The following is a 17,610-nucleotide window of genomic DNA, read 5'->3' on the forward strand; positions in this document are numbered from 1 at the left end:
TCACAACTCTCACCCCCGGCTGGGTTGATCCTTGCAGGCAATTAATTGACAACTGCAAGTCCATTCATTCGTTCATTGCATCTGTCGCGAGCATACACACCCAAGACTTCTGTCCCTACTATGACCTCTGTCTAACAAACACACCATAACCAACCAACATCACCGCCCAACCCAACCTACACTCACCACATACCAAACACACCACACACAGAAACCACAACAACAAACCAAAATGGTCAACTGGCTCACCCTCGCCGTTCCCTTCGCCTACCTCGGCGTCCTCCTCGGCTCCCTCGCAACCTTCTCCTCCCTCTACCGCAAGCGCAAAGCCCGTACGTCCTTTCCCCTTCCCCCTTCCTTCCTCCTCTCCCCAAAACTAACCAAATACCACAAAAACCAGGCAAGTCCCTCTCCCTGGAACCCTGGTTCCCTCCACACACACAACGCGACATCTACTTCTCCCTCCTACACCTCGACCCCTCCGCCAGCAATGATGCCAGCAAGAACCCCAACGGCAAGAAACTCCCGTCTTCCGTACCCGACAGCGTCCTGAAATCCGCTCTCCTGCGTCGCGCCATCGAAGACATCAAACGCGTCATGGCCCTGCGCACACAAAAGGGCGCACTCGCTATGCTCCTCCAGCGCGGTAGTGTCGGTGATGATCTGTGGCAGCGGTTTCTCCGTGCTGAGAAGGAAATGGAGGATGAGGTTAGGGATGTTGTTGCTGAGGTAAGACCATCCCCTCCCTTTTATTTATATCCATATATATTATGTGGGAATTGTGATATACTAACTGGGGGAAATGAAACAGGCAAACGCCTACGTTCCCGGCTGGGGCCAAACGATCTTCCAATCTGCGAATGAAATGCTGAATAATGCTATTTTCCGGGAACGGATGGAGAAGCAGCAGGCCAAGTTGGAGGAAGAGAAGCAGTGGTGGGAGAAGAGGAAGGAGGGGTATATGAAGGAGTTGGATGTCGAGGCGGAGAAGAAGGAGGAGGTGGTAGAGGAGGCCGGTGAGAAGAAGCCTGCTACTGCTGCGTCAACGACTACTAGTGAGGAGGGTTCCGGTGTTCCTACGCCTGCTACTAAGACGCCTGAGTCGTCTGGTGCGCCGCCTTCGGTGGCGGGGAGTGATGATGATGCGGTGTTGGTGGAGGCGGATGAGCAGAATTCTGCGAAGAAATAGATTTGACATTTATCTTTTCTTTTTGCTAGGTTTGAATTAGGTTATATGGGTGCGGTGTATTATGATCACAATATATATCCTTATCTATTTCTGATACTGGTGATACTAGCAGCTATTAAGTAGATTGGGTTGATGGCTGTAGTGTATAGGGTGATCAAGGTGGAATATCAAGTGCAATGGTGTTGCGACCCAGTGAGGGTTCATGACACTGACATATAACAGAGTAGTTCTCGGTCAAGTATATTACCTGATAGTAGTAGTACTAGTACTAGTATTACCGACATTTGGGAACAACGTGGTTGAAGCCAAATTGAAGAGAGGACATCCGATTCTATCATGATACTATAATATATTACATGTATACCCCCAGAATCACCATTTTATATATACACCCACACCAACAACCTAGACAAGAAGCCAAAGACACAGCCAAACGCCACCCATGCTCATAAACACCTCACCCCCTACAACAACAAATCATCCCCCAGCGACACCCCCAAATCCACACCCGTAACCCCCATCTCCTCAGCAACCTTCGCAATCTCCTCTTCCACCGCATCGTGACCCTCCCCTCCAGCCGCCCGCCGACCCATCACCACGCGCAACAACTCCGTCATAACCTCCAACTGATACTGCTCGCGCTCGGGCTGCTCAAGATCACTCAGTTCCAGACCACGGGCCGCGAGCGCCCCGAGCTTCCGATCACTGAGGATATCTACGAGCCGATTCACATGGCTGATATTCTCCTTGCTCTTAGGTGTACTGGACAACCGCCGGAGTCGGCGCTTGGGCGTCTCAGCCGGAACACCTGCTAACCGGGCGACCTGTAGCACGATCAAACGGGCCGTGGTGTCGTCAGGGAAGAAGCCAAAGTGCGCGCGCATGGTGTACAGGGCGATGAGCGTGCCGGGGAGGTCTTTGGAGAGACAGAAGCAGCGGATAATTTGGTCGTAGAGTTCCTTGGAGAATTCGTCGCGGGTGGCGGTTTGTGCGCGCGCGGAGAGGTTGGTGAACCAGTGGATCATGTCGGAGAAGAGATGTCGCGCGGAGGGAAAGTCGGTTACGTAGGCGGTTCGGCCGCGGTCGTATTGTAGCTTGCCGCAGTCCCAGAGGCAGGCGTAGGTTTCGAGGTCGGGTTGTGTAATGGCGGATAGGGATTGGTATTTGTTCCAGAGGGAGCCGATGTCTTGTTTGCGGAGCTCGGCGTAGAGGAGGTGGTTCATAAAGTAGGAGTTCGGGTGGATGCGGCCGTCGCCGAGACATTTGACGAGGTATTTGATCATGTCGTCGTCGCTGCGCCGTGTGTAATGGAGGAGGAGGATGGAGAAGGTCTCGATCGTGGCAACGGGCATGGGCCGTTTCATGAACTCGGGCAGTCGGACGTCCTCTGCGCTTTCTTGGTTTACGTCGAGTTGGGGGGCTTTCTCGGTGGAAGTGCGCGCCCAGACTTGGTCGATTCGCTGCTGGACCATGGCCCATCCGAGGCGTTCGGCTTTCTCGCGCGAGGTGCTGCTGCCGTCGCGTAGCCAGGCGGCAATGACTCCGTTGAGATGCTTTGCATCTGGCTTGACGCCACGTTCGTACATCAGCTCGATGACCATGGCGGCGGAGTCGACCTCGCCCATGCCAATCAGTTTCTTCATCCAGCTGGCGTAGAAGAAGCGGTTCTGGAACTTCCGTGGCAGGACGGTCAGGGTCGAAAGGGAGACCTTGTTCACGTCTTGTTCGGAGATGCTGGACGCTTGCAGGTTGCCTGCTAAGCCGACGGCGGCCTTGTAGAGAGAGGTTGAGTCGTGTCGGGGATCGCTGTTGGTTACCATCATGTCTTTGAATACGGCGATGGCAAGGCTCGGCCGGCCGGCTTTGAGCAAGCCAATGCTGACTTGGTCATAGTCGTCCATCGTCATCTTCCGTTCTAGGAATGCCTTGAGCTGCAGGTACATCGCCCATGCTTTGACTTCCGCTTCCTTCCCAGACCGTTTGCCCCAGGCTGTAATGACTGGAATCAGAATGCGTGGTTGCCGTGACTTGTCGTTTGCTAAAAAGGCCAGCGCAATATCTTGTGCGCGCTGAGGATCATTTTCTGCTGCAAATAGCCGGACTCCTAATTTCCAGTATGCCTCCAGGTCCTCTTTCCGTTGGCTGAGCTCAGCCTGATATGCTTCCCATTTCTCTAATGCCACCTGAGTATCCCCGCATTCATGGAGTGTTTCGATGTAAGAGAGAATACGAGGCGTGGAAAGGGTGAGGCCAGCTGATAGCGAGTCTTCAGCCAGTGTGCGTGCCCGTGCGGTTTCCTGGGGTTTGGCGGACTTTTTCAGGGCCAGGGTATCCCACAGGAGAGTCAGCGTCTCCTCAGACAAGGACTCCACAAATCCTGGAACGACCTGCTTGCATCGGCGATACCACCTCCACAGTTCCTGTTCCCAGCGCACGCTAGAGTCGCCGCTTGCAATCCGTCGAAGGCATTTGTTCAACTTGTCGGCATACGGCTGCAGGTCTGAGTTCTCCAATTCCACTTCGTATGGGCGCCGCACAACCAGTGTACGCGAATCATCCTCCTCGTCAGACTGCCAGTTCTCCTCTTCCTTGACCAGGGTTTCGAATTCGTTCTTCAAGAGACCGTCGAGCTCTTTCTCGTAGAGATCCTTTATACTGACATCGGCTGCCCCAGCCGCCTCATCCTCCTCATATTTCCGGAGTGCTTCCAGCGCAATAGCCCTATCCTCTTCGGGTAATTCTCGAATGAATTGACTGTTTGGACCAAACGGGCCTTCCTTCAGCTCTTCCAACTCCTGGGTCAGGCGGGCGAGTTCCTTCTCGGCGTCTTCCTGCTCGGCGCGTCCCTCTGCTTCCGGATCGACCTTCCTCCGTGTCTTGCTCTTACGAGTATCCTGCTCGTAGAAATTTATCTTGTCTTTGGGACCGCCATAATGTATGGAGCGTGGCGCTACAGCGGCGAATGCTCGCGGGAAGAACGGACTTCCGCGGGCCACATGCTGATACCAACGAGCTCCTCGGACAGCCTGGCGGAGCATCAAGTATGGGCGATTAAATCATGGAACAAGGTTGTATGGATATGCGAAATAAAACCGACCGACAGCTGTAAGAAAGCACACAAAAGCGAGAATTGCAGGAAGATGATGGAGAAGAAGAATAAGAATGGCAGCTCCGCGGCGGAAAACCATTTCATCCCGATCGGGACTAGCGCCACCGCGAGCTCGATCGCCGCAAAGAAAGTCACTCCATGAATCAACTCGTTCCATGCTTCTTTCTAGCCCGCAAGCTGTCCCTTTCAATAGGCTCCATTGCCCCTTGTGCTAGACATTGGTCATCATGGATCTCGGCTCGTTAGAGGTGGAGGCAGCCAATGCGCCCAAAGATGGCACCAACAATCAGGTACCGCTCCCTCAATGCCCTTGTCGCGAACCCGTACTTACGGACCCAAGGGTGTGTATATCTACACGCCCGCCGATCAAAGCAAATCCTCAGGGGAACGTCCCTCGAAACGGCGCAAGGTAGCTCAGAAGAAGGAAGAAGAACAAGATGGATCGAAAGCACATCCCTTCGTACCACTCCTCAACGGCGAGGAGGACGAGCAGTCCGTCGAAGCGCGGTATAAAACATACCAGCAACTATGGTCAACCCAGGAGGCAAAGATTCAGGTCAGTGATGTATCGTTGGAAGAGATTATAGTGGTATAAGACTAATATCCGGGCTAGGAAATTCTAGATGATGTCGACTCCGAGGTCCTTTCCAATGTTTCGTCCTTTGTCCGCTCGACTTCTCCTCAAACGTAAGCGCGCATATTCGCTCTTAAGGATTGACTGCATGTCCTGACAATTTCAGGTACGATGGCTGTATCCCGGCGGCATTAGTGACCGTGGGTTCCAATGTCTCATCGCTGGCTCGCTTGCTGGCCAGACTTAACGACCAATTCACCACGGCGGGAGACGGTGGAGCTATTGTGCTGGAATCCGGTGATGCGCCTAACCTCAAAACGACCCTCAAGAACATTATCCGGTTTGCTATCACGAACACGGAGGGGAACGATGGCTATCAATCTTTCCTTACAGACCGAGAGGTGACTATGTACAGCCCAACAACACAACAGGGCATGCGCTAAATGCCAATACAGGGCCCTAGACTCCTCGGTTACGATCTTGACTTGCTAGGCGACTATGTGAAGCGGAAAGGCATAAAGAAGCTGGTTCTTGCATTTCGAGACAGTGAAGCCTTCGATCCGGGCATTCTTACGGATCTCTTGTCTCTACTAAGGTGAGTCCATCCCCGAATTGTGTGGCACTGCGGCTAATTGTCCAGCTCCTGGCTTGATCGGATACCATTCACACTCTTGTTCGGCATCTCGACATCCGTGGAACTCTTTGAGGGGAGACTGCCGCGGTCAACTGTCGCCTTATTACGGGGTAGATATTTCGAAATACATGAAGCGAGCAACTGCGTTGACCGCATCTATGGGAGGTTACAAGCAGAACAGGATGGGAAGATATGGCTGGGGAGGAACATCACGAATGTTTTGTTCGAGAAATCCAATGATTCCTTCCAGACGCCGGAGGCCTTCAGTCGAACGGTTAAGGTATGTTCAATCTGATCGTGTGTCAATACATTTAGCTTACACCTGTAGTACGCGTACATGTCACATTTCTTCGCAAACCCGTTGGCGGTGCTTATTGCAGACGAGGTGGTTCCGAGCATGCGACAGGGTCTTGTGTGCGAGGCGATCCGGAATCTTCCTTCTTTCCGATTGTAAGTCAGTTGCTCATCATCATGATTCGCTATACTAAACTCGTAACAGTTATTGCGAAGAATTGATTGAGCAAGGCTCGGCCAAGCAAGTGCGTGACTTGCTCGAAAACGATGAATTTCTCTTCCAGCAATGTCTGCAGCACTTGAAAGACGGACAGCAGAAGATGCGCGATCTCTTTCAGTGCGTCAAACTGACGCACCTGCTACTGAAGAAACTCAGCCTCGTCAAGAAGACTAGCATATCAGAACTCTCAATCCGTGCACTATCAGGAGAGCTCCAAGACTCGCAATTGGTGACCGACATCCTCCAATCCGCAAAGACACTAGATTCCACCACCCTCCTGGAAGTACTAAATATCCTGCCTAGTACATTAGCAGACCGTCCCGAGCTACAGCAGGTCAAAACCGAATTCGACGCCTTAATACAATCGTATCAAGGCACCGAACCCCTTCGCACCGCCTATGACAAGCGTCATTCCGTCGTCGCCACAACCGTTGTCCAGCAGCGGGTGAAGCTCAGCAAAGGCAAAGCAAAGCTGCCCCAAGAGCACGTTGAGTATACCCAACTTATCGACCGTTTCCACGCCCTGCTCGAAGCATATTTCGAGCAAACTCTCGAGACCCCGCAAGATCTCGTCCTGCATGAGATCTTCCTCTTTGACATGAGAAACCCTCTGAAAGAGATCTTCTCGCCACGGCCACGCTTCGCAGTGGAACGAGCCTTGTCTAATCCATTCGATTACCTCATCTCAGACTCCCCGGAGAAACCCGAGGCTGCTGCTAGGGTGTCCGCGAATCAGCCCGCCACGTCTATTCTGTATCAACTGTATCTGGAGTCCGGGTCACTGGTCAATGTTTATGACCTTTGGCAGGCATTCTATGCGGTATTTGAAAGCGAACAGGGCGATTCCTGTGATGAACGCACTACCATGGCCCTGTTTTACCGCGCTTTGTCGGAACTCAAGGCACTGGGTATGGTAAAGAGTAGCCGCAAGAAGGCAGACCATGTGGCGAAGAGCGCATGGATGGGGTTGTAGATTTATATTGACTGTATATTAAGCTATAGTACTCGTCATCATCACATACGGCGACTTTCATACTCGAAACCAAGGGTATCATAAAGAACATGCAAAGCAACCATCATCGCTAATCGATCCCTCATCCATGTAGCCCATCGTTCATCATTCGGAAACAGGCAACTGTATAATGTCATCGTTTCCCAATGGACGTCCTCCATCGCTCAAAACCATGGCTTCCCGTCTGCGACGTCTAACGGCTTGTTCTTCAGCGGTGCGAAGACGCCGCCCTGGAATTCGTCTAGTCCCGGCCGTATCTTCCCCATCAACCATCCACACATCGCTATCGTAGTCATCCTGATCGTTCTCTTCCATCAAGCTGCCCATCAACCCATACTTGCGCAGCTGCTTGGCTCCCTCGGGATGGGAAGACAAGGTACCGAAGATAGCACTCATCACGGTATCATCCATCCACCAAGTCTTCATAAGAAGCACCACATCCTGTCTTCGGGAGGGCTCCGATAGGGCGCACGGGAACGGGTAGTTGACTAGCCAGCGGCTCACGATGCCGGCTTCTAATGCGGCGGGTACATTCTCTTGCAGAATGATATTTAAAATACTAAGTGCCTTCTTCTCACCAGGAGGTCTTGTCTTTGGCAGGATGGGGGAGATTGTGTTTGTTGTTTCTTCGACGTGTTCGTCGGTCAAGATGCACAGGCAGTCAATGAGTGCGTTGTAGGTGGCTGGGTCTTTCAATCGGCTGCATACGGAGGTTCGTGAGACTGCACAGACTCATTAGCATATGTGAGCTCATAGTAAGGCAATCTAGGTAGTTGATGCATACGAGCGCGGTTTGAAACAAGAAAGTGCATGGCAGTCAGTGCTTTGCCCCGCCGTTGTTTGTTCCTGGTTGCAAGGTCTTTGAGAAGCAGGTCTCGTGTCTCGCCCTTGGTAGATCGTTCAGCGATAATGCGCAGAGCCCTGTAATCCTATATTAGCTGGTCGCTATTGAATAAATCCGATGCCGGTCATACGCTGCACGGAGATCATAGCTGGTGCTATCGGAGAGCTTCAGCAAGGTGTCTAAGTTCAATGCTGTACTGATAGATTAGCCAGCGTATACATCATTAGAGTGCACACCGACGGACCATCCTCCGTCCCCTCACTGATCATCTTATCCTCCTTCTCAACATGTTTGATTTCCGTCAGTTCGCGCACTCGGCGGAGGTCCGTGACAATCCCGCGCACGGCGAAGAACAGCGAGACGCCTGGACACAGTTAGTTCTTGCTAAATTATATCCATGTCAAGATCGACGAACATACCCAGACACACCCACACAACACGATCACTCATATGAGACCCCATGGTTTATCTCGACAATTCTGGCAGCCGATGAGATAATAGTTGCAAGTCCAGCAGCGGAGGAAAAGCGGGGAGTCACGCGGCAGCCCCAATAGTGCCGGCAGAACCTGACCCACCGAGGCGGTAAGCCCACTTTTTCTTCGGCCAAAAAATTCAGTGGAGATCCCAAGCATCGCTTTCTGCTGTTTATCGACGTTCAACACGCAGCCATGCCGCCTTCGCAGCTCAAACAGCTCAAGGCCTCCCTCCGCGAGGGCGGAGTCTTGGGTCCTCAGCAGTCCAAGAAACAAAAGCGTCAGAATGCGAAGACTGGTGTGTCCGCGCAAAATCGCATGAAGCGGGAATCCGCTCTGCAGGCCATTCGCGATCGTTTCAACCCGTTCGAGATCAAGGCCACTTCGCGCCCCAAGTTCGATGTGACCACGCGCGATGTCGGGCCTAAGTCGAAGCTTGGCCATGCGAGGCCCGGTGTGACCAAGTCTCTTGGTGAAGAAAAGGTGAGCTAGGCTGGAAACCCTTCGACGTGGGGTGTCACTGACGGGGTACTTCCTATACAGAGACGTCATACTCTTCTGCGCGAAATGGACCGCAAGAACAAAGTTGGTGGAATCCTCGATCGCCGGTTCGGTGAGGATGATCCGACAATGACTCCCGAAGAGAGGGCTGCCGAGCGATTCGCCCGTGAGAGTCAGAAGAAACTGCGCAAGGAGTCGATGTTCAACCTGGAGGATGACGACGAAGAATTCCAACTCACACATCAAGGCCAGTCTCTGTCATTTGGAGAAGGCATGCCCGGAGATGACTTCCACGAAGGCGATTTGGACATGGACGAAGAATCGGATTCGGAACTGCCTCGCAAGAGAAAGCGAGAGTTTGCCGATGAGGAGGATCTAGACGATGATATAGTGTTTGACGATGAGGAAGGGGAAGAGCAGCCAGGGCGCAAAAAGTCGAAGCACGAAGTAATGAAAGAAGTCATTGCCAAATCCAAGTTCTACAAAGCCGAGCGCCAGAAAGCCAAGGAAGACGACGACGATCTCCGAGAGGAACTCGACAAAGGTCTTCCCGATCTCTTCGATATGCTGAGAGGCGTGAAGCCTCCCCCGAAACCGGAGCCTCCAAAGGACGATTTCGCCTCGATGGACCCCGCTCGTGCGGCACTGCTGGCCGGAAAGTCACAGAACGAGACCGAGCAGGAGTATGACCAGCGCCTGAAGCAGCTCACTTTCGATAAGAGGTCTCAACCGACGGACCGGACGAAGACGGCAGAGGAGAAGGCAGCGGAAGAGGCGGAGCGGTTGAAGAAACTGGAAGAAGAGCGTGTCCGACGAATGCGCGGTGAGGAGTCAAGCGAGGACGAAGAGGAGGATGAAGAGGAAAGTGACGAGGAAGAAGGCAGTGAGGATGACGATGAGGAGTCGTTACCGGACGATGCTAAAGCTTTCGGTTTGCAACAGCCCACGGCCGAGACGAGCACTCGTCCCGAACTGGGAGTCGAAGATGAAGACGATTTCATCATCGACGACGACCTTGTGGAAACGAGGTCCAATGCCAGTCTCTCCTTCGATGAAAGCGATCTGGAGATGGATTCCGCAGAGGAGTCCGAAGAGGAGCCTGAGGATGACCAGGAGGACGAGTTGATCAACGGCTTTACGCTCCCTGATAGCAAGTCCGACGCTGCTTCAACTGCTCCCAACGGCACCGAAGAGCCCACCGACGGCCTGGCATACACATACCCCTGTCCCGGCAGTCATGACGAGTTCCTGGAGATCATCAAAGATGTGTCCATGCAGGACCTCCCTGTCGTCATCCAGCGGATTCGTGCCCTGCACCATCCCCGTCTTCACCCCGACAACAAGATGAAGCTCGGCCGATTCGCAGGCATTCTCGTCGAGCACGTTGCCTACATGGCCGATCTACCAGAACATCCTCCGTTCGCCATTGTGGAAAACATCCTCCGTCACATCCACTCCCTGGCGAAGACTCACCCTGACACCGTCTGCCAGGCGTATCGCGCTCAGCTCCGCCAGATTGCCACGGAGCGTCCGCTCAATCTCCGTGCTGGTGACCTTGTCATCCTCACCGGCATTGCCACCACCTTCCCAACCTCCGATCACTTCCACGCCATCGCAACCCCGGCACACCTCTGCATTTCGCGCTACCTGGGCCAGGGCATCGTCAACACTCTCGCCGATGCGTCCGCCGGCACCTACGCAGCCAGCCTACTCCTGCAATACCAGTCCATCTCTAAGCGCTACATGCCGGAGTTCATCAACTACACCCTCAACATGCTGTGCCACCTCAGCCCGAAAGAGCCCAGCGAGAGTCTCGGATCCTTCCCCCTCCGGAGCCCCCAAACTTCCCTGCGCCTGAACCTCTCTTCCTCTAAGACCACCATCCCCTCCCGCAAGCTCCGCTTCTGGGACACGACCGACCAATCCCCCTCCAACCCCGAAGAGCTCAAGCTATCCCTGCTCACCACCCTCGTCACCCTCCTCGGCACCGCCTCCGACCTCTGGACCGGCAAATCCGCCTACACCGAGATCTTCACTCCAGTCCAGAACGTCCTCAACCACCTTCGCAGCAGCCTTAAGGGCAACAAGAAACTCATTCCCACTCAAGTGCGGGACACCATCCAATCCACCCTGGACAAGGTTACCACCCAACTATCCCAAGCTAAACTCACCCGTCGACCCCTCCTCCTGCACAACCACCGGCCCCTGGCCATCAAAACCGCCATCCCCAAGTTCGAAGAGTCCTTCAACCCGGACAAGCACTACGACCCGGACCGCGAGCGTGCCGAGAGCAACCGCCTCAAGGCGGAATACAAGCGCGAGCGCAAGGGAGCGATGCGCGAGCTTCGCAAGGATGCCAACTTCATTGCGCGCGAGAAGCTCCGCGAGAAGAAGGAGCGCGATGCCGAGTACGAGCGCAAGTACAAGCGACTTGTGGCGGAGGTGCAGAACGAGGAGGGTCGCGAGGCGAATGCTTACGAAAGGGAGAAAAGGTTGCGGCAGGGCAAGCGGTGATTATGATAATCATAATCATCAATCAATTGTTCACTGCTCTATGTGGGAAAGCAGCGTTTCTCACTTGTTTCGCCTTTTCTTCTCTTTCTTTTGTTGCATTATTCTTCAACACATGGGTCCATGTCGACGAGTCTGCTCGGTCTAGCTGCGTGTGCCGGGCAGGTTTTTTTTGGTAATTTTGATGAAGCTAGTTGATATAGATGTATATATTCGTGATTATAGTTACTTGGTTTGATCATTGGGAATGATGATCGTGGAATGGCAGCTAAAAAAGAATGTTTTGATTTATACAATATCATCTTTCCGCATCTATTTAATACACGTATAATTTACACTAATACTATATATATACTAGACCAGCAACTTCACCACCCAAATTAACAATCGAAGACAATGTAATCACTGCGACAAGTCCGGCCCAACACTACTCCAATAATCGCACCTCTCTCTCTGCTCCTCCGACACCGTCTCCATCCTCGTCTCATTCGTGCGCAAAAATATCCTCCGATAATCTGCTCCATGCCCATTATTCCACGTCTCCCACTCCGGACTCCCTGGGTACCTCAGCGGATTCGGATCAAAAACCCTAATGAAACTCGTCCAGTAGCCCTGCATGACCGGCACAATCCCCGCATTCGTAGTGGAATACGACGCCGGCGGCGTGCCGCTCACATACTGCGGGCCCCAGATGGCATTCTCTTCCACGGTATGACTGACACCTCTGCCTGAGGCCTCCGCGGCGGGGTCCTGCACGGCATAATGATAGTTCCAGCTGCTGACACCAGCGCCCGAGAACACAGAGGACATGTAGATCCCCGGACAGATGTATCTAATTTCACCGTACGCGGTGCTAGCGGGGCGCCAGTAGGGCGAGGATTTGGGGAACTCGCGGGTTTGGTTTTCGTTGAGGTACCAGTTGTTCAGCTTGGTTAGGTGGGTGAAGTTGATGTTGGGGAATTGGTCTTGAATGAAGGTGTCAGCTTCGCCGACGGTGGATGTTGTTTTGGGAACGAAGATCGTTCCTTCATTGGTGTCGTCGCCGAAGATTACGGGGACTTTGATGAATTTGCCTTGTTGAAAGAGTCGGTATGTGTAGTCTGGGATGAGGGAGCCATCGACGACGGGGCCGTACATGTAGAGAGGTGCTTGTTGGGCGGTGGGTAAGGGTGTGTTGATGTTGACGCGCTGCAGTTCTGTGGTGTTTAGTCGGCGGAGGCAGGCGAGAGTGTCTGGATCGCTTGCGCAGCCGGTGCGGATGACCAGGTTGTTATAGGCGAATTGGCTTTGGTTGACGGTCAACATGGGGGCGAAGCTTTGGGATTCTGCGGCAGCAGCGTGGAAGAGTCCCTCGTCTTTGCCGCCGTATGCTGAAAGATGGAGAGTAATGGACGCTGCGCCTGCGCTGCTGCCGCCGATGACAACGTGGCTGGGATCGCCTCCAAACTGCGGTTGCGGTTGCGGTTAGCAGTAGTTAAATGGCTTCTTCGAGTGTTCGCATACCTTGCTGATATGTTCTTGTACCCACTCCAGGACCTTAATCTGATCCTTCAGGCCATTGTTCACACTTCCTCCCTGCAGCACCTCGGATCCAGAGAGGAAGCCGTACGGACCGACTCGGTAATTGAAGGTGACCACAACCATGGACATGTTGGCCGCTTCAATCAATCCTGTTCCATTGAAGTTGGGGCTGGCGTTGGCATTAAAGCCACCCCCTTGGATCCAAACAAAAACGGGCAGTCTCGTAATATCTTTCACTGAGCTGGGTGCGTATACATCGAGAAAGAGACAATCTTCAGACGTGCCTGCGGGAGTGGGATATTGGCTGGTGGGAACACACCGGGGGCCATGCTGCGCCCTAGGCATTAGCACAGACTCGCAATACATTTTCCAACCTATTGTAGGAAGCATCATACCTTGAATGCATCTTGGACCCCCTCTACCGAGTCAGGATCCTGAGGCGCAGAAAACCGTAGAGATCCAGTAGGTGCAGCGGCGTAGCGTATTCCCAGCCACTGACTAATGCCATTGGGTAGAGATTTGCCTTTGTACTTTGTGTAGCCAAGGTCGACTGTAGGGTTCTGAGAAGATACTACTAGACCAAACAGGAAGAAGAACGGTGCTAAATGAAAGAGAATCATTTTATGTTGTGCAACGAGCCGTGGGGCTACGGACGCTCTAAATCGAATGAGAGAACTGTAACCCAAGATATCATGCTCCGATTAATGAAAGAACACCCTAGGCATTATATATAAAGCAACCCCGGCAGGAGCAGATTTCACGGGAATGGCTCCAGGGTCTGGTCTGAACAATAGGGTCGCAGATGTGGAGAAAACGTCGCCAGGCAAGGCGCCCTCCTTCCGCATGCGATGATTCGACATGGCGAAATGAGGAGAATCCTGCCAACACCACGGATCCTTTTGTATGGGAAGTGTATTGGCCATCCAGATGAGCAAGGCCAGCCAACTAACTCTGGGCATAAGAACTTGGAACCCGCCCCCACGTTCCGAGCCACAGTCGAAGGGAGAAACACTCTGTGGGGGCTAGTCTGCAACTGAGAAGAGGGTCAAACCTAATCTGCAGCTAGGCTGTGCAGATGACGTGAACCGGCAGAGGACTGGTGCCATTGCGCTGTTAAGGGGTCAGTACTTAGGGATTGGGCAGTTGTCCCGCTGGTCAATCGGGGGCCTGACGGGCCAACTGAAAGCTAATGACCTTGGCTGGGCTGAGCAGGACCCTTGAATTAGGGGCATGATTGACATTATTCTTCGAGTGTGATAAAGTGAACTCAATCGGGTTAAAGTGGACGAGAGAGAAGAGAGAGTGAGAGATGAGAAAGAGAGATGGAAGTAAATAATCCGGAGGGGGAAAATCCGCGCCTCCGCATGTGACGAAATCCCCGCAAATCCTCGTGGTTTTTTTCCCGTCGCGGTTCATCTTTACCAACATTGTCCCTCAGATGGACCCGAATTAACAACCCAATCCCAAAGTCGCATTCGACTCCCTATAACTCTCCTCTATTATATCCCTCTCCAATATCCATAGTTTCGGCTCTACTTCTACCTCCGACGCACGCTCAGGCCCGTCCGCAATGGCACCTCCGCTTCCCCCTCACTCCGAGTCCCCCGCACGCGGGCGACCCGATGAAGACGACGAAGAAGAGGACTACATGTCCATGATCATCGAAGAGCCCCAGCAGAAGGAAACCTTTGCGCAAAAGAAGAAGCGCCAGCAACGGGAGGTAGGCTTTTAGGCGCATATCTTTTCCAGCACCAGCACCAGCTCCAGCTCCAGCTAACTAACCTTCCCCCCTCAATCGCAGGCCGAAGCGCGAGCCAAAGTCCCATCCAAAGCCGAACGCGCCGCTCAAGAAGCTGCCCGCCGCGATGCCGCCTTATCAACCAGCACGCTTGACCCTTCCAACAAAGGGTTTCAGATGATGGCCAAGCTGGGATTCAAGCCGGGCCAAGTACTCGGAAAACCTGCCGCGTCGCCGCAAGATAGTGAGAAGGACACCAAGGATCCCGAGCATCGAATCCGGTCCGAACCCCTCAATCTCATCTTCAAGGAGGACCGAGGGGGAATCGGTCTCGACTCGGAGCGAAAGCGGAAGTTCCTCGAAGAAGCCGCCGAAGTAACCAAGAAGGTCAAGCAAGAAGAGGGCGATTACCGCGACCGCGTCCGGTTGGAGCGCGAGACACGACGGCTTGAAGCTCAGTTCCATGCGGCGCAGAAGGTGGCTGAACGCTTAGATGCGGAGGCCGAGGGCGAAGTGGAAATAGGACCATCATCAACCGAGACCAACGGAGAAGAGAAAGAGGAGCAAGAGTCGCATGCGACACCGGATGTGGACGGCGAAGAATCGCAGACAGATACCCCCGCCTCCACTACAAAGAAAGCCAAGAGGCCCGTCAAACCCACACTTCAGATCAACATACTCTACCGGGGCTTGGTGCGCGAGCGGCAAGAAAAGGAGCGCGCCGTACAGACGCGCCACATGTTGCAGACATCACTGCCGTCATCCTTTTTCCCGAACCCACGATTGCCCGGGTATGAAGACTCAACGCTCGATCCCGAGGACCACGAGGCCCTCGGAGGCCGTCGAGAAATGTCCTCCATTCTCGAACAAGAGCTAGAGGAAGAAGATCCGGAACTAGAGGAATTCAATGCGCTGGAGCCAGGCGAGCGACTGGGCCGGCTGGTTCAATATCTCCGCGAAAAACACCACTACTGCTTCTGGTGCAAATACCGCTACGAGACCGCTGAGATGCAAGGATGTCCCGGCGTGACGGAGGAGGATCATGACTAACGACTTTGCCTACTTATACTAATGGAGACCGGCGTGCTATGGAACCACCCATGTGAGTGTATGTAACACATTTCTATCTCAATCATTGGTTGTGAAGAATTAGACTAGCTATAATTATCATATCATGCAGAACATATGCCTAACATTACATGGGGTACCATTCAGGCCCGATCGCCAGGATCGGGATCGCATATATAGTGGATGGAGAAGGAAAAGCCGAGAGCTGAGAGACAGACGATGGACGCAACATCGCCAAGCACTTGATAAGAGAGAAATTTCAGTGGTATCAGTCAATGCGCCATGAGCCATCAAACGTACACCGGTGACGACCGCTGCAGTGCTCGGAGTAGCCACCGGGATTCAGAAATTGCCAGAGGAGTGGCAGGATGAAAAGAAACAGCACCCTTTCCATGCTCAAGTAGAAGAGTGAAAGGCGGGAGAAGAAACATCAAGAAGCAGGATGCAATGGCCTCAGGCTTTGGCCGCAGGAATGGACTCCATTAGCTGCGCCAACGAGCGACGTGGGATCGTCTGCAGGGTCTGGAAACAGCCGGTACAGATGCGCAAGCAGCAGAAGACACACCGGTATCGAACATCGCGGTCGAACTTCTGGCAGGTCATGCAGGGAACAGCATGCCAGACATTGTTGGCGGGGGGCATGGACCGATGGTCCTGGTAGCAGGCAAAGTGCAATTTGTTCAGCGGCGCCGCGACAGGCTCAATATCAGGAGGCGTCCACGGGCCATTGTTTTCTTCACTGGACACAGGCTCGATAGGCGCGCCAGTGTCGTCCAATTCCGGCTCGGGTTCTGGAATGAAGTCCTCCAAAGGCTCTTCGGCATCTTGCTGTTGTATGGCAGGTACGGGAACTTCCTTCCTTGCCGGAGGGCTTTGCATAGGCTCTGAAGCAGCAGGAGGACGATAGGCCTGATAAGCGCGAGGAGCGGGGGTGTAATTAGCTGCTGGCGGAGCAGATTGTGGGAGGTTATCTTGATGATGGATAGGGGCGTTAAATGCGGATGATGGTGGCTGCACGGCGGCAGGCAGCGGAGCAGGAGCCGAATAATCAGGAACCGAGTCGGTTCGCGGTGGGATTACCGTCGTCACGGGTGCCTGTACCGGCTCTGGCTCCTTGTCCGGCAGAGAATCCGAGGACTTCTGCTTGAAGCCTTTGCGAGCAAAGGATGGAACTCGCAGGCCGCGGGGCCGGTTTTCTTTGTCGAGGATGGCCATGTCTCTTGGCCGAACGCGGCAGTCTTGTGGTGATGGTGGGAGTAATGATAGTAGTAGCAAGAACGTGGGAGAGCACGGTCAATTATCCGCGCAAGTGATCTGGCGGGGTAACTTTCCTACGAAGAAGGGAAGAGCAATAGTAGGAAAGAATGAAAGGGGATAAAGAGGGAAGGAGATTAGGAAGGAAAAGAGTGCGAAGCCTGATAACCCTAGAGAGTGCTGTGTAAAAGGGTAAAGGCAAAAAAAAACTTGGAGGGAAATTGAAATGAAAAAACTCGAATCCAACCTAGAACAGGCGCTAAAACAAGACATTCAAGGAAAAAAAGACCAGTAGGAAGTAATTAGTGTCAACTAACTAATCATCAGGGGGGACCGAAAAAGTGGATATGTGAAAAGATAAATCCGGCTTGTCCTCAATCCAGGAACGCGCAACAGGAAATCCGAGCTGAACCATGGATGAGCTCCACCCGTGGATAATGACGATGATGCATCATGAATGAATGAGCGTCATCGAGGGAAAAGTGGGGTGGGGGAAACAGCTGAGGGAGAAAAATAATAAAAAAAAAAAAAAGAGAGAGAGAGAGACAGGAGAGATGGATAGATAGATCGCACCTGGGTGGGTGCCTTCTGATCGACTTCAAAACTTTAATAGGGCCCTTGTGAAATGAAAGGTCAATCGCCAAGCGAGCTGAACTACTGAAGGTTGA

The 17,610-nt window shown here is 53.1% G+C and overlaps 8 protein-coding genes across 8 annotated transcripts; 4 read left to right on the forward strand and 4 right to left on the reverse strand.

Moving 5' to 3' along the window:
• Positions 1 to 232: 232 nt before the first annotated feature.
• SEC66 (Sec63 complex subunit SEC66) lies at positions 233 to 1,189 on the forward strand (the record flags this gene model as incomplete). The annotated part of the gene is made up of 3 exons (XM_041683314.1): positions 233 to 332; positions 401 to 729; positions 812 to 1,189. The coding sequence occupies 3 exons, from the start codon at positions 233 to 235 to the stop codon at positions 1,187 to 1,189; spliced, it is 807 nt and encodes a 268-aa protein (XP_041547587.1).
• A 464-nt stretch (positions 1,190 to 1,653) lies between these two features.
• AKAW2_70704A (pentatricopeptide repeat protein) lies at positions 1,654 to 4,227 on the reverse strand (the record flags this gene model as incomplete). The annotated part of the gene is made up of 1 exon (XM_041683315.1): positions 1,654 to 4,227. One exon carries the CDS (start codon positions 4,225 to 4,227, stop codon positions 1,654 to 1,656), a length of 2,574 nt encoding a protein of 857 aa, XP_041547588.1.
• A 298-nt stretch (positions 4,228 to 4,525) lies between these two features.
• On the forward strand, positions 4,526 to 6,993 carry AKAW2_70705S (putative origin recognition complex subunit 3; the record flags this gene model as incomplete). Its single annotated transcript, XM_041683316.1, has 8 exons — positions 4,526 to 4,588; positions 4,639 to 4,854; positions 4,912 to 4,985; positions 5,039 to 5,273; positions 5,328 to 5,467; positions 5,513 to 5,786; positions 5,835 to 5,956; positions 6,006 to 6,993. 8 exons carry the CDS (start codon positions 4,526 to 4,528, stop codon positions 6,991 to 6,993), a joined length of 2,112 nt encoding a protein of 703 aa, XP_041547589.1.
• A 144-nt stretch (positions 6,994 to 7,137) lies between these two features.
• On the reverse strand, positions 7,138 to 8,338 carry AKAW2_70706A (uncharacterized protein; the record flags this gene model as incomplete). Its single annotated transcript, XM_041683317.1, has 5 exons — positions 7,138 to 7,754; positions 7,817 to 7,953; positions 8,007 to 8,067; positions 8,121 to 8,240; positions 8,296 to 8,338. 5 exons carry the CDS (start codon positions 8,336 to 8,338, stop codon positions 7,138 to 7,140), a joined length of 978 nt encoding a protein of 325 aa, XP_041547590.1.
• A 206-nt stretch (positions 8,339 to 8,544) lies between these two features.
• Positions 8,545 to 11,364, forward strand: NOP14 (snoRNA-binding rRNA-processing protein NOP14; the record flags this gene model as incomplete). The annotated part of the gene is made up of 2 exons (XM_041683318.1): positions 8,545 to 8,832; positions 8,893 to 11,364. 2 exons carry the CDS (start codon positions 8,545 to 8,547, stop codon positions 11,362 to 11,364), a joined length of 2,760 nt encoding a protein of 919 aa, XP_041547591.1.
• A 399-nt stretch (positions 11,365 to 11,763) lies between these two features.
• Positions 11,764 to 13,502, reverse strand: AKAW2_70708A (putative triacylglycerol lipase; the record flags this gene model as incomplete). Its single annotated transcript, XM_041683319.1, has 3 exons — positions 11,764 to 12,807; positions 12,865 to 13,212; positions 13,278 to 13,502. The coding sequence occupies 3 exons, from the start codon at positions 13,500 to 13,502 to the stop codon at positions 11,764 to 11,766; spliced, it is 1,617 nt and encodes a 538-aa protein (XP_041547592.1).
• Positions 13,503 to 14,452: 950 nt separating this feature from the next.
• On the forward strand, positions 14,453 to 15,670 carry AKAW2_70709S (putative G-patch domain protein; the record flags this gene model as incomplete). The annotated part of the gene is made up of 2 exons (XM_041683320.1): positions 14,453 to 14,602; positions 14,684 to 15,670. The coding sequence occupies 2 exons, from the start codon at positions 14,453 to 14,455 to the stop codon at positions 15,668 to 15,670; spliced, it is 1,137 nt and encodes a 378-aa protein (XP_041547593.1).
• A 471-nt stretch (positions 15,671 to 16,141) lies between these two features.
• On the reverse strand, positions 16,142 to 17,266 carry AKAW2_70710A (uncharacterized protein; the record flags this gene model as incomplete). The annotated part of the gene is made up of 2 exons (XM_041683321.1): positions 16,142 to 16,926; positions 17,260 to 17,266. 2 exons carry the CDS (start codon positions 17,264 to 17,266, stop codon positions 16,142 to 16,144), a joined length of 792 nt encoding a protein of 263 aa, XP_041547594.1.
• Positions 17,267 to 17,610: the final 344 nt, after the last annotated feature.

This window comes from Aspergillus luchuensis, chromosome 7, assembly GCF_016861625.1.
Source record: "Aspergillus luchuensis IFO 4308 DNA, chromosome 7, nearly complete sequence".
NCBI classification, from domain to species: Eukaryota; Fungi; Ascomycota; class Eurotiomycetes; order Eurotiales; family Aspergillaceae; genus Aspergillus; species Aspergillus luchuensis.